Raw genomic sequence first — 13,835 nt, 5'->3', positions numbered from 1 at the left:
TGTGTGTGTGTGTGTGTGTGTGTGTGTGTGCATATATCCATACATACTACATATATATTAGTATAAATTCAGAGATGTTCTTGAAACAAGAACACATAAATGATTAAAGGACAACATTACAATGGCCAGCAAAGGTAAGTAATATTTAACACAAAATCCTGCTGTACACGTACAAGAAAGATGTTTGCAGTTAAATAGGTGCTTTTATAATTGCATGTGAATAATATGCACATGCAATGATTACATCAAGTAACACACCCAAATGCAATGTTCTGCTGCAAAGTCAATGGCAGCTTCTCTAAACTTAGCAACTGGCTCCTGGTGGACCATTACTGAACAGACGATTAATACATAAATATTTATAACACTATTCATTAATTACGAGTGTTAACATTTCCAAAACTTCACGTGTACAAGAACGTACTTGAAAGTTTGGAAACAACACAGTCTTCAGCATACATACAATATTACTTAAATAATCTGAAGTCAACAAAACAAGGCCAAAGACATATTTTGTGAATTATAAAATTTATTTTTTTTGTTCCTTTTGAGAGCGAGTAACAGGCCTGCTTGTTGTCTCTTGAATTTTCCTTTTTCGTTTGCCAACAACTTTAGCCACAACAGAGCCACTTTGAGTGGCCTCTGGCACTTCACGGGCAGGGCTTGTGGCCAGTGACTCACCTACAGGGCTTTTGGGCAGTGATTCACCTACAGGGCTTTTGGGCAGTGATTCACCTACAGGGCTTTTGGGCAGTGATTCACCTACAGGGCTTTTGGGCAGTGACTCACCTACAGGGCTTTTGGGCAGTGACTCACCTACAGGGCTTTTGGGTAGTGACTGTTCACGGACAGGGCTTGTGGCCAGTGACTCACCGACAGGGCTTGTGCCCACTGACACATGTGAGCAAGTTGGTAGACACTGCACAAGTGATGGTTGGTCTGTTTCATGTGTGTCTTTTGTTGTTTTTGACCAAAAACTGGTCAGTAGTAACTGCTTGTGTTTTGTTTTTGTGGCCTCCTTTGTAGGTGTCAGCTGCTGATTTTGTACAGATGGCAGCGGTAGGATGTCGTCAGGAACCTGCACAGCAATGTCTGCTACTTGACCGGTAACATTCGGACCTGGTGAATGAAGATCAGAAGCATGTGGTGAAAACTGACCCGCATGAACAGATCCTGCCTGTGAGGTGCTCAAGTTGAATTGTGGTACATTAGTCATTCTCAAGTAATTAGCTTGTGTTTGCTGAACAACTAATGCTTCGAATGAGGTGTTGATTTTTTGCAACTGTTTAGGCACTTCAATGAAGACTCTGTGGAGATGTGCCAATTGTGAAACTGTTTCTTCCTGCAGTGCAATCATCCTTTCCAGCACTGTCATCAGGTCAGAATGGCGACGATTTTCTGCTTCCACAATTTTTCCCTCAGAAGCTACAATTGCATCGTATGTGGTATTTGCTGGACGATTTGGCGGTAAAACAGTTTCAATTGGAACCTCTTCATGGTCACTTGCTTGTATTTGTGTGTCTATGGCGGCATCATCATCATCATCATCATCATCATAATCCTCATCATCATGTTCTACAAATAAATGTACACATTATTAAATGGCATGTTAATCTCTGCTGTGTTACTATGTAATTCTACTGTGTCATAAGTAACAACTAACATGTTTCCATACGTTTTATAACCTCACATTAAAAACTACCTTGACTTAAGAATAATGTTTGGACTCAGTATGAAATATGAGTGAATGAAAACTTGCTGTAAACTCACAACTCCTACATGATAGTTAACATCACTAACACAATACATGTTGCCTTACACTTCATTTTCACATACACTAAGGAATCCTATTTAAAGAACATGTGCAAAACAAATAATGAACATGACAACATAACATATAGAAGAGCACATATTATATGGCCACCAACTGATACACTCACCTTCTAGGTGTGTTGAGCTGGCTGACCCAGGTGAAGACACTTGTTCCGTCTCAGGTGACACATGTCCTTCAGGGGCAACTATATATAACAATAACATAAGTTTTACATTTACATGTGTAAATATTGAACAAACAGTTATTGTATGTTCTGTATTTATGAGTACCTAACAGCATCATTTCCTTAACCCAAAATGTGTGTGTGAAAGTGAACATAAATAGTTGTAATAACAATGTACATGCCTGTGTACTTAGAACTTTTGAGTTCCCTAACATAAAACATACTATGTTTCTGCAGTAATGCGTGAGGATAAATAGATTAAATTTGAACATAAAAATCATATGTTGTGTAGTGATATCAGTATCATAATGTACATAACTATCATGAGATGACCATTCACAATGGTTATCATGAAGGTGGTCATATTGCAAAAAGTGTTGTTTTTGGTAGAGGATATGTGTGGTACATTAATAGAAGATGTGGCACACCTGAATGTGGCTGTGACTCAACAAGACAACACATGCAGTGTGTGATAATGTGTCGTTGATAGTAGTTCAACTATAGATATGAGTGAACTAATGTGTGACGTACGCTTTGATAAGTAATGAGTTGTTGGGGCATTTAGTAGCTAAAGTGAAGCTTTCAAATGAGTGTGATTAACTTCAGTTGTGCTAGTCAGGCTGTAAGAACGGTATTCCCTTCCCCAAAAAGCCTAATCAGCCACACCTTTCAATTACTTGAAACAGGTGAAAATGGTGTGAACTAAGTTGACCCTAAAATGAGCCTGTAATTAGTGTGTGTGCTGAACCCCACCCCCTCTGTTGAAGTGTATGTTGTGATGAGATATTAATTGCAGCTGCTTTAACACAATGGTAGATGAGCTAAATAGTCGTGTGCAGTTTTTAAGTTATGAAAACAATGACATAACATATGATACGTTTGCCTCATTATGCTGTCTGTATATGAGTTAAAGCAAAAATGGACCTTTTCATAAACAACTATAGATGTGTTAGTGCAAGTGATGTTTGTAGGCCGTTGCATGCAATATATTTGATGCATGCTTACAATAGGCAGTAATGTCATGTTTGTCGGAGTAAAATAAATAAAATACACAATAATATTATACAGTACATATTTATGTTCTGTACCTGTAGCTAGTAATAATTTCTCATTAGCATGTGTTACACATGTGTACTACCCTGTTGTTCCCCATCTTCGCCCACCATCAATTGCTTCCACTGCAGCAATGCATTTTGGGAATTCACATGTAAATGAGCACGCAATGGCACGTGCTATATTAGTTACTGCTTTTAGTAGGACTACAACATATATATCTATTTTGATATATATATATATACAGAATCAGACATATACATATATAGATGCAGGTATGCTTATATTGTGAAGACAGTATAAAAAGCAGTGTAAATATGCAAAATAACTGTAAGCAACGACACGCCTAGTACAGTAATATTTCTCACCTGGTGGAAATTGTGAGGGATAAATTCCAATATCCCGGTCACCAGGTAAGCCTTCCACGACGACGGGAAGTAATTTTGCCCGAAGCAGCTCCTCCAATGGAGTTAATATGAGACGTTCTGGTGTCGGCCCACCTCCAGTGCCAGTAGCATGCACGCGTTGCTGTTGTATTTTCTTTTTCAATTTGGACCTAATATCATCAAATCTCTTGTGACAATTCCGCTTGTCCCTCACATGATTCCCACACGCATTGACACCAATGACTATTGTGTCCCACATTTCTTTTCTGCTTGATGAACTTGTCCGCCCTTGAAAAACATATAAAATATATGAGGTAAATTAATAATAATAGAAGCACCAGTTTCCTACACTGCTAGCTGTTCCAAGAGATAGCAAACATGCTGTTTTAGGTGTAATATGTGAAGCACATGAGCATTCACTACTAAACCTATACAGTAGCGACATACTTTATTAAAGTAAATGCCGGCGGCATGCCGGGATCTACCCCAGCTGCCGCCAGTCAGAAACGCGCGCCGCCGCGTTTCCCCCACGCACCCCCCCTCCACATCGCGCGCAATTACCCCCCCAAAGACACCCCGAACCCGGCTTCTACTCTGCCCCTCTGCTTCCCCGCACCCCCGCTTACCTAGATTTGAACTCCAGGGGTGTCGGGGAAGCCTGGGGAAGCCGGGGAAGACGGGGAAGCCGGGCGCGCTTGTGACCGTGACGTCACAGTGCGCCGCCACGCGCCGCGGCTACCCGCTTCCCAGCCTCATTCAGCCAGCGGCATTTGCTCGAATAAGAGCTGCCGCTGCTGTACATGTAAGCAAGGTTGCATTCATATTGTATGCAGTTATGGCAAATTGACCGCCTGTGTTTAGTTGTCCTTGTAAGGCATGATAAAAAGCTGTGTTTCCAGACTAATTAACATAGAAAGATATTCTGAACCCATATTTGCATATGAACAAAACTCAGATGACCTAGGATCACATGTATTTGAATAATAAATGTAAAGGTACACTTACCTAGTAAATGTCCATATATACTGTCATAGTGCTCCAGAATGCCAGTGACAAGAGCTGTATTTTCCTGGTCATTGAAGCGAGGATTACGTGGCTTCTCCACACGTTTCTACCGAGCAGGTTTAGGGTCAGAGCTTGGCTGGTGCTGACTGGACTCTCCTTCTTCCAATGGAAGAGCCTCCAAAAGCTGCCCACCAGCAAGCACGCCACCACCATCCACCCCATCAGCAACTGCGCCACCAGCAGCACTCACAGCACCAGCACTCCCACTCCTAGCACCAGCACTCCCACTCCTAGCACCAGCACTCCCACTCCCAGCACCAGCACTCCCACTCCCAGCAACAGCACTCCCACTCCCAGCAACAGCACTCCAACTCCCAGCAACAGCACTCACACTCCCAGCAACAGCACTCACACTCCCAGCAACAGCACTCACACTCCCAGCAACACCACTCGGTGCACCAGCAACATCACTCCCCTGAACAGTACGTTCACTCCAACGCGTACTCGCACGAGTAGCACTCCCACTCCCACCAGCATCACTCTTCCCACGCTTTGCGGGCATACTTCCAGCACTCACAAAAAACAGACAAGAAATGTACAGCCAATCACACGAAACACTTCCACATATAAAACAAGACAAAGATGTAAACAAAACAACAATGGACAAAGCTCACCCAATACACAACAAGTCTCTCAGTCAATATGCAAATCTTCAATCAGCCAGCTCTGTGCGTCTCTCTCTCTCTCACTCCCAACAACACAGAGAATGATTAGCAGTACACGTTGCCTTTAAATATGGCGCGCTATCCAATACATGCTTGTTTCGCCTGATTCAACAAGATTTGTGATTGGGCAACCTAACAGCACCCCGCCACGCACGCCGATACACCTGTGTGTGATCGGCTAATCATCGTGAGAGTGGGCGGATTTGTTTTCGGGTTGATTTTGAATGTATTCGGCACTTACTGCATACGGAGAGGAAAAATCGCCAATAACATGACTAATCGGTAAGATTGCCGATTTCACATAATCGACGCTTACTGCATGAGGCCCAAAGTCTCAAGTATCAGTGCATCTGAGTTTAAGGATGATATGTATCAACATGTATTAATCAAACTCTCAACAGAGAATGGACAGGTACAGATGCAGCCACCAGTATTGGAACACTTGCCTGGTGAAATACTGTGGCTATCTCCCAGTAAGGCCCGTTCTATAGTGCCTGCGCTTGCTGCGCTGTGCGCGCGGCATTTATTGTTGGCTGACGTTAGTCAGCCTTTCTATAATATCACCGCGCATGCGCACAGCAGGGAGAGTGGAACCGGCTGACAGGGAGAAGATGAAAAAAAGAAAGCATTTGCACTGCTACCGCCGCTGAAAATGTGTGTATGTATGTGTGTGTGTGTATGTATGTATGTGTGTGTGTGTGTGTGTATGTATGTACAATGTTATTTAAAAAAATTATTATAAGATTTATTTATTTGAAAACACACATACATACATACATACATACATACATACATACATACATACATACATACATACATACATACATACATACATACATACATACATACATACATACATACACACACTCACATATATATATAATACTGAGTTAAGTTATGGTGAGTAAAAAAAGTGACAAAACCCCTCCACAGGAAAGCAAATATGCAAATATAGCTGTATGCTCATCTGCATGTCTTAGGCAGGTCTGCAACCCCGCCTTTCCCCATCATCACCCAGCATACAGCACTTCCACTGCAGCAAGGGATTCTGGGAAATGACATGCAAATGAGCACACAGTGTCACTTTTTGCCTCAATAACCATTTTAACATGGTTCCCTATAGGCTTAAGCTTGCTGCATGGTCACAGCTTTGAGCACAGCCAGGGTTAAGGTGCATACCCAGAAAACCACCCACAGACAGCTGTTTCGACCTTGATGGGTCTCATCAGTGTGGGGTTGATTTTACTGGGAATGCAAGAGAGGCTATGGGATAGGCTAAACCATAATACTGAGTTAAGTTATGGTGAGTAAAAAAAGTGACAAAAACCCTCCACAGGAAAGCAAATATAGCTGTATGCTCATCTGCATGTCTTAGGCAGGTCTGCAACCCCGCCTTTCCCCATCATCACCCAGCATACAGCACTTCCACTGCAGCAAGGGATTCTGGGAAATGACATGCAAATGAGCACACAGTGTCACTTTTTTCCTCAATAACCATTTTTAACATGGTTCCCTATAGGCTTAAGCTTGCTGCGTGGTCACAGCTTTGAGCACAGCCAGGGTTAAGGTGCATACCCAGAAAACCACCCACAGACAGCTGTTTCGACCTTGATGGGTCTCATCAGTGTGGGGTTGATTTTACTGGGAATGCAAGAGAGGCTATTGGATAGGCTAAACCATAATACTATCCACCCCTTGTGGATAAAAGGATCAATCACATGTGTCACAAACATATAAAATAAAGGAACAACTATAGATCATTCATAATGAATGATAACATAATAACGTATTAAAAGAATAAAGGAAAACAAAATGGAACCTCTTCAATGAAATCTGAATATAAGTATATATATATATATATATATATATATATATATATATATATATATATATATATATATACATGTAGAGGTATCAGTACCATGTTAGCCGAGCTTCAATAATCAAAAAATAAATAGATGATACCGTTCTGTGGCTAACGAAATGCTTTTATTTGTGCGAGCTTTCGAGATACACTGATCTCTTCTTCCGGCGATGTTACAATGAATGAAGCAAGCAAAAGGTATACTAAAAAACAGTGTCTCTTGGAATGCTTTTTCTTGCTTCATTCATTCATTGTAACATCGCCGGAAGAAGAGATCAGTGTATCTCGAAAGCTCGCACAAATAAAAGCATTTCGTTAGCCACAGAACGGTATCATCTATTTATTTTTTGATTATATATATACAGTGTTCGACAATCCTATACATTTACACGCCCGGGGCGTGTGGATTTAACCCCCGGGCGAGTAAATATTGGCCCAAGCAGCACACGTGTTTTTTTTTTCAAATTTCCCCCGTTCGCGCTCAAATTTCCCCTGTTCGCGCTCAAATTTCCCCTGCTCGCGCTGAAAAAAAAAAAAAATAAAAAAACTCCCCCTACCTGACTGCTGATTGGCGCGCGCTCCCAGGCTTTGTGGGCGCGCGGCCAGGCTCTATATGAGCCCGCCCCCAACGAGCGGCCATTCTTTCTGCCCGGACATCAAGAGTAAGTACTCGCCATGCTGCGGCCCCTCTGCTCCTTCCCTGCGATCCCCCTGGTCCCCACATGGCTCCCTACTCCCCACAGCGGCAGCTCTCCTGTCCCCTGCTCCTGTCCTCTTCCCCTCCTCTTGTCCCCTTCCCCTCCTCCTGTCCCCTGCTCCTGTCCCCGTCCCCTGCTCCTGTTCCCTTCCCCTCCTCCTGTCCCCTCCTCCTGTCCCCTGCTCCTGTCCCCTGCTCCTGTCCCCTTCCCCTCCTCCTGTCCCCTGCTCCTGTCCCCTTCCCCCTCGATCCACCGATCGCTGCCCGGGGCGGGAGGTCCCCACTGCTGCCGCCCGGTTGGCGTGCGGGGGGGCGGCCCTCGGCCCTCACCACGTGACTCCCACCTATCCTGCCGCCTCCCCGCAAACTAACTTCATGCCGCCGCGGGCTGGGGGGAAGAAGCAGCCTGCAAAGCTGCTTGGCCGCACACTGTGAAGACATGCCGGCGAGGGGAGCAGGGCAGTGGTGGCCACTGCGGGGCTGACTGTCCCCTGGGGCGCCCGCTGGGGGATACCTCGTCACGTGCCTCCCACCCACCCTGCCTCCCCAAAGCTTCCAATACGCCCGCGTGAGGTATGGGGGGTGGGTTGTCGGCCTGCCCCCCCCACAAGCGGGAGATGGGCGCGGGTGGGTGGGGGAGGAGCGTGGTGGTGCTGGTCGCGACCTTTCCTTATCCCCCCCCCCGTGTGTGTATGGGAGCAAGTGTATGGAGCAAGTGTATGGGTGTATGGGAGTAAGTGTATGGGTGTATGGGAGCAAGTGTATGGGTGTATGGGAGCAAGTGTATGGGTGTATGGGAGCAAGTGTATGGGTGTATGGGAGCAAGTGTATGGGTGTATGGGAGCAAGTGTATGGGTGTATGGGTTGTGAAGATTGAGATAATGTGAGTGGCTATCATCACCTCCATTTTGGCCTAAACCACCATTTTCTGAGTGTTTGCTATATGAATATATATTTGTCTCATTCATGAATGAATGAATGAACTGTGAATGTTTGAATCTGCAGAGTATCGCTCCTAGATATAACTAACCCTTTTTAATTCCTACAAGGCAGGCAAGAATTGAAATAGCATTCGTAAGCGATTAGACATTCCTGCTGATCTGAGTTCTTTCTTATCTGACAGCCACAACATACATACAGGGCTGAACACAGTAACTCCCTTATGTCACAGGGTTGGGAGGCCCACATTATGGTAAATTATCGATAAGAATATAGCAATGTAAAGCATATATATGTATCAACTAATATATTTTTGCATGTCATCATATCATCACTTATCTGTAAGCCAGCCCCCTTAAGGGGTGTATTACTCATTTTGAAATGTATAAAAATGTGATACTAAGCAATATGTTTTCAGATGCTTGAGTTCTTTCTGAATTCTTGTCTCCCAAATTGTGCCTTGGTACAGATAAACTCATGTGTTACTTTGAACCCTTGTCTTATTGATCTTATTTCTAGGCTTTCACAGATGATGCCCGAATAGGGACCCAATATCTCGGGACCAGGAAACCCAGACGGAGCAGCTGCCTACATTACTCAAACGTGCACACTTGGAATAAGGTATGGCTTTATCCTTTTTAACAAAAAAAGCCGTTAGATTAAAGTTTGAGTAATCTGTAGACAGTTTGTTCTTTATGGGCAACCTACCTGAGTGACGGGACACCCTGTATCACGTGAGTTTATCAATATTATACTGATCAGGTATTGTTATTGTTGTTTTTGTATTATTGCCATAAACTCAGGTTATACCGTGTGCCGCTAAACGGCAGGGCCAAGTAAGGGCCCGGAAGGTATAATAATTAATAAGGTGTTAAGTCTCCTAGAACTTGGGGAGAGAACTATTGTTAAGGAACAGCAGGAAACTATTTTTAAGGCCACTGTTCCTTAACTCTATATTCTACTTATATTATACCAAGGGTTGGGGCACCTTATTGGAACCCGATCGACTGGCGTTGATCGGGGATGGATCAGATAATAAGGTGGTAAGTCTCAAAAAACTTGTAAAGAGAAGATTTTGTTAAGGAGCAACAGGTGACTATTTTATTTTTTTAAGACCACTGCTCCTTAGCTCTATATTCTACCAAGTAGTGGGCACCTTATTGGTACACGATCGACTGGCGTTGATCGTGTAATAGAGGAGAATTATGGGGAACCTACATTCTCAGTCGCCGGCGCAGGGTACGTCCCTTGAAATTATGTGTGGACTTTATGGCAATAAAATGTTTTAAAAATGGATATTTAGTGACGCAGAATATATTGAATAAGAAGGAAAGTGAAACATATCAGGCTCGGTTTTAAAAATAACTGTAGCATTAGTGGACCCCCCTTTTTTCTGATCCCCTTTTCCTCTTCCCCCTTTTCTCACCCTTTTTCACTGAAAAGGAGTTGCATGTCTGTGAGACATGGAAGTTAATTAGTAACCTAGGAAGAAATGGCTTGAATTTAAGAATCTTAAAGTAGTTTTTTAGGAATGAATGCATTAATACTGCATGGAAGAAAAAGAGGACATCCTCTTTAAATGTTTTTTGTTTGTTTTTATCTTAGAAAGCTCATAGAAACTAGTTTGATGGCATAATAATATACATGTCATGGAGTAAAGTGTTTGTATGCCACTCTGATAGTTAATGTATGTATGTATGAATGTCTTTATTCATATAGCGCCATTAGTGTACATAGCGCTTCACATTGTCACTTGTTGTACTAATCATAAAAATAACAAATAATCTCTTGTAAAAGGGTCATTTAAGTTTAAACCCTTTTGTCAAAGTGTATTAAGCCTGCTGCCATTTACAAGGCATGACAGTAGCATTTAAAATAAACCTAGGAAGTATTGTATGTTAAAGTCTGTTAGTGTAATATTTTAAAAGAGAATGAAAATTTGGCAGTTGTAAAAATAAGTCATTTCACCCTGACTCAAATATGAATTTGTATTTTTATCACAGTAGCACATGTTTGTTCCTGGGCGTAGGAAATACTGTGTTACAATATTTAAATGAAGTTTTAAATTTAAATTTTATGTGCTGATTTAGAGGAGTCAGGACTAAAAGAAAGGTATATCTATAAAGCAAAGTTTTAAAAAGTAAATGTTTATTTTTACCTTTAAACAAAAAGAAAGAGTCTGATCTTATGGAGTAAGGAAGCTTTATTAAGTTTTACTCTGGCCCACAAGATTAAGATCATGTTGGAGTTTTGTAGAAAGAAGAATGAATGTTGATGGAAGATAAACTCAGAGAACAGTGTGTATGTGTCTGTGTGGGTGTGTGTAAGAAAGATAAGGAATTATAAATGTATAGTAAATAAAACAATAAGATTTATGTTTTATAGGAAGAGTTGCAGAGATGGTTTTGTGTTTGTTTTTGTGTTATCAAGGTTTTTCTGTTCAAACTTATATTAGGAAACTAACGGTTTGTTTTCTTAAATACACTGTTCGTCTGATTTTTGAACAGTAGTCATTTAAAAGAGGGAAGGTTAAAAGCAGCCAAGTGGGCTGGCCCCCCTCCTCCAGCTTAAGGAATGTACAAAGACCACGTTCCAGGCATGAAAAGTTAACTAGAAGCTGAGAGAAAGAAAAAAAAGAATTGTTTAAAAGCAGCTAAGTTATAGTATGGGGAAAGAGAATGATATTGTAATTTATTTATTTTTGGGACTGAGTTTGCAGGATCAAACAGGTCTGTTTTGGGTTTTTATCTTATTTTTTGTAAAGTTCATTTTGCTCTGTATCAGAGAAATGTGAAATTATGCTTATTTATTGTGCTTTCTGTTTTTTGAATCTATTTTAGAATAAATACCTCATAGTTTATGAAATGCTTTAGATGGCATAGCTCCCATTATGTAGGAATTATTACAAGAAGGGGTTATAATCCCCACATGCAGTATCCAAATTACCTCTACGCAGAAACCAGTAAACACATTTCAATTCTATTTGTTCTAATTAGGAGATGTTTTTTAACGCTATTTGTTATAATTGTTTCATTAACAATACAATAATATTTAATATGTATTTCCGTATTTGAATAGTGTCAAAAGTATACTCAGTACTTCACAAAGCGTACAATATAAACGAGTAAGCATAAAATCAGATATGAAATAATTTTTCCTATAAAGTTAACTGCATATGTGATGTATTTTTATAACTTTTAACCATTACCTCTCCTTTCCCTCCAAAAGGTGTCTTAATTTGAACCCTGATCTATAGCCTCTCATTTTAAAGAATGCAACTGTAGGCTATCTAGAATTTATTTTTTTAAAGCAGTAGCTATTGTCAAATTCATGATATATATATATATATATTTAAATCTCAAGCTGCTGAAGTTTTAAATACCATCATCCTTTGTCGTATGTTGTTCACATGTCATAGGATTTGCATATGAACAAAAGAGAGGATAATTTATATGATTTTCCATTACACACCTGTCTATATGCGGACTCTGCCTATTTTGTTAATTGCAACATTACCTTATGTGTGTTGTTTTGTTATTTATCCTTGAATATTTCTTGCCGATATGACTCCATTCATATTGTGTTGTGTTTTGGTGCTGTCTACTCATTGCTACACATAGCAACATGTTATTTCATGAATATTCATGTAGAGAGGGATATACCCCTCCTCTTTACATTTTCCAGCATAACTATTGGATAGCTTTATTTTGAGCCTGTTTGGGAACTAAGAATTAATGTGATGAGCTGCTACTATGCAGTGTTTTGTGGTGAAGCTAATTAGCATTGTTAGTATATTATGGTCACTGGCCCCTAATGTTCTGATAGGGCTTTGTGTTCATATTAGCATTTTTTGTTTACCGTATACTGTCCGTTTCGTTCACATGGGGACTCTTTTATTTATGATTTATTAGTTGTCATTTTATGCATTTCTTAAGTTTTTAACTTGTAAAAAAGTTGTATACGTTTTAGTTGTGTTAAAGTTAAGTTTATGTGGATATTTCCCATTTGGTCTGTAATAAATTTGATATTAGTGGTATTAGTTATTTAACTGGTACTTTATGTATATTTTACAGTTTACAATGAGTGCAAGCTTTAGGGACTTTTAGTAACAACCCCTTGTCACTTATCAGTGTTCTCTTACGATACTTTCCTATGCACCGTTGATTTCTTTCTTTTGTAAGTTGGTGAGCAAGGTATTTTTGTGTTTATTTTATACGCGGATGCCAAGATAGTGGTGAAAAACAAAAGAAAATTTGAGCTGATACTAAATTATAGTGGTTAAAAGCACTCTCCTTGTGCTTTTATTAATGAAATGTTTAAGTCTCTCCAAACTTAGGTGCAGCTTATACAGTCTACCAAGGATACAAAGCAGCATCATCGCAAGAAAAAAGTGCCGGCACCACCGTAAACAGCTAACAAAGACAAAGAATCATCAAGCCAGCGTTTTTTTACCAACTGTTAGTGTATCTAGGCACAATAATCCTAGAACATTTAACCACCGAGGAATTAAGACTTCAGGCAAGGCCCGGTCTTAAACGAACAATTTGCTTTTCTGAACTCAATATTATCAAGGCCCGGACTTAAATGAACAATTTGTTTTTTCAGGACTCCATATTATTTTTATGCTTTAGAGTGTGTTTTTAAGATGTATGCCCCGCTAGGCAAGATCAGCCTACACCATCCAGATGATGATAAGGGATGATCAATTTTGAAATATTTGTAATGTTTATTGTTTTATGGTCACATCATTTTGCAGATAATCATACAATCTTGCACAATGCTACACAGGTTAATGGGTCACAAGGGAATATATACAATGAATCCCTGCCATACTCTAGTGGCCTCCAATGACGTAAGAGAGAATTACATTTAACCTCTTGAGTAGGGATACCTTACACTAATGCCGAATTTAAAATGATGAAATGTTAATTTGAATTTGTTTACAGGAAACTTTTCTAAACCGAATTCCACTGGTAAATGAGGTTCCTGTAGGTGGAAATTACACTGGGAACAACAATCAATTTATGGGTCAGGTGTCTCCACCAACTAATGAAACTTGTATGAAAATGTATTTACAGCCCTGAACTAAAAATTTACAGGGAGGATGTAGCCTTAATTTTTCAGTTTAATTAAGATAGTAAAAGGTGCTTACACAAATTCTAGTTTACC

The 13,835-nt window shown here is 40.6% G+C and overlaps 1 protein-coding gene across 1 annotated transcript; it reads right to left on the bottom strand.

The window, feature by feature from the left end:
- Positions 1 to 529: 529 nt before the first annotated feature.
- LOC142490790 (uncharacterized) lies at positions 530 to 12,483 on the bottom strand. The gene is made up of 4 exons (XM_075593211.1): positions 12,183 to 12,483; positions 3,419 to 3,724; positions 1,941 to 2,018; positions 530 to 1,575 (listed from the first exon to the last, which is right to left on the bottom strand). Exons 2-4 carry the CDS (start codon positions 3,693 to 3,695, stop codon positions 530 to 532), a joined length of 1,401 nt encoding a protein of 466 aa, XP_075449326.1. The 5' UTR covers positions 3,696 to 3,724; positions 12,183 to 12,483.
- Between the last annotated feature and the right edge of the window lie 1,352 nt (positions 12,484 to 13,835).

This window comes from Ascaphus truei, chromosome 3 (genome assembly GCF_040206685.1).
Source record: "Ascaphus truei isolate aAscTru1 chromosome 3, aAscTru1.hap1, whole genome shotgun sequence".
Taxonomy (NCBI): domain Eukaryota; kingdom Metazoa; phylum Chordata; class Amphibia; order Anura; family Ascaphidae; genus Ascaphus; species Ascaphus truei.
This window is presented reverse-complemented; position numbering and strand designations above follow the sequence as displayed.

Bases quoted from the DNA above. Each gene is read 5' to 3' on its own strand.
- LOC142490790 (XM_075593211.1), bottom strand. From the start codon at position 3,695: ATGTGGGACACAATAGTCATTGGTGTCAATGCGTGTGGGAATCATGTG. The intron at 2,019-3,418 runs GTGAGAAATATT...TGTTATATATAG, and splicing joins TCCCTCACAATTTCCACCAG to TTGCCCCTGAAGGACATGTG. The intron at 1,576-1,940 runs GTGAGTGTATCA...ATTTATTTGTAG, and splicing joins CAGCTCAACACACCTAGAAG to AACATGATGATGAGGATTAT.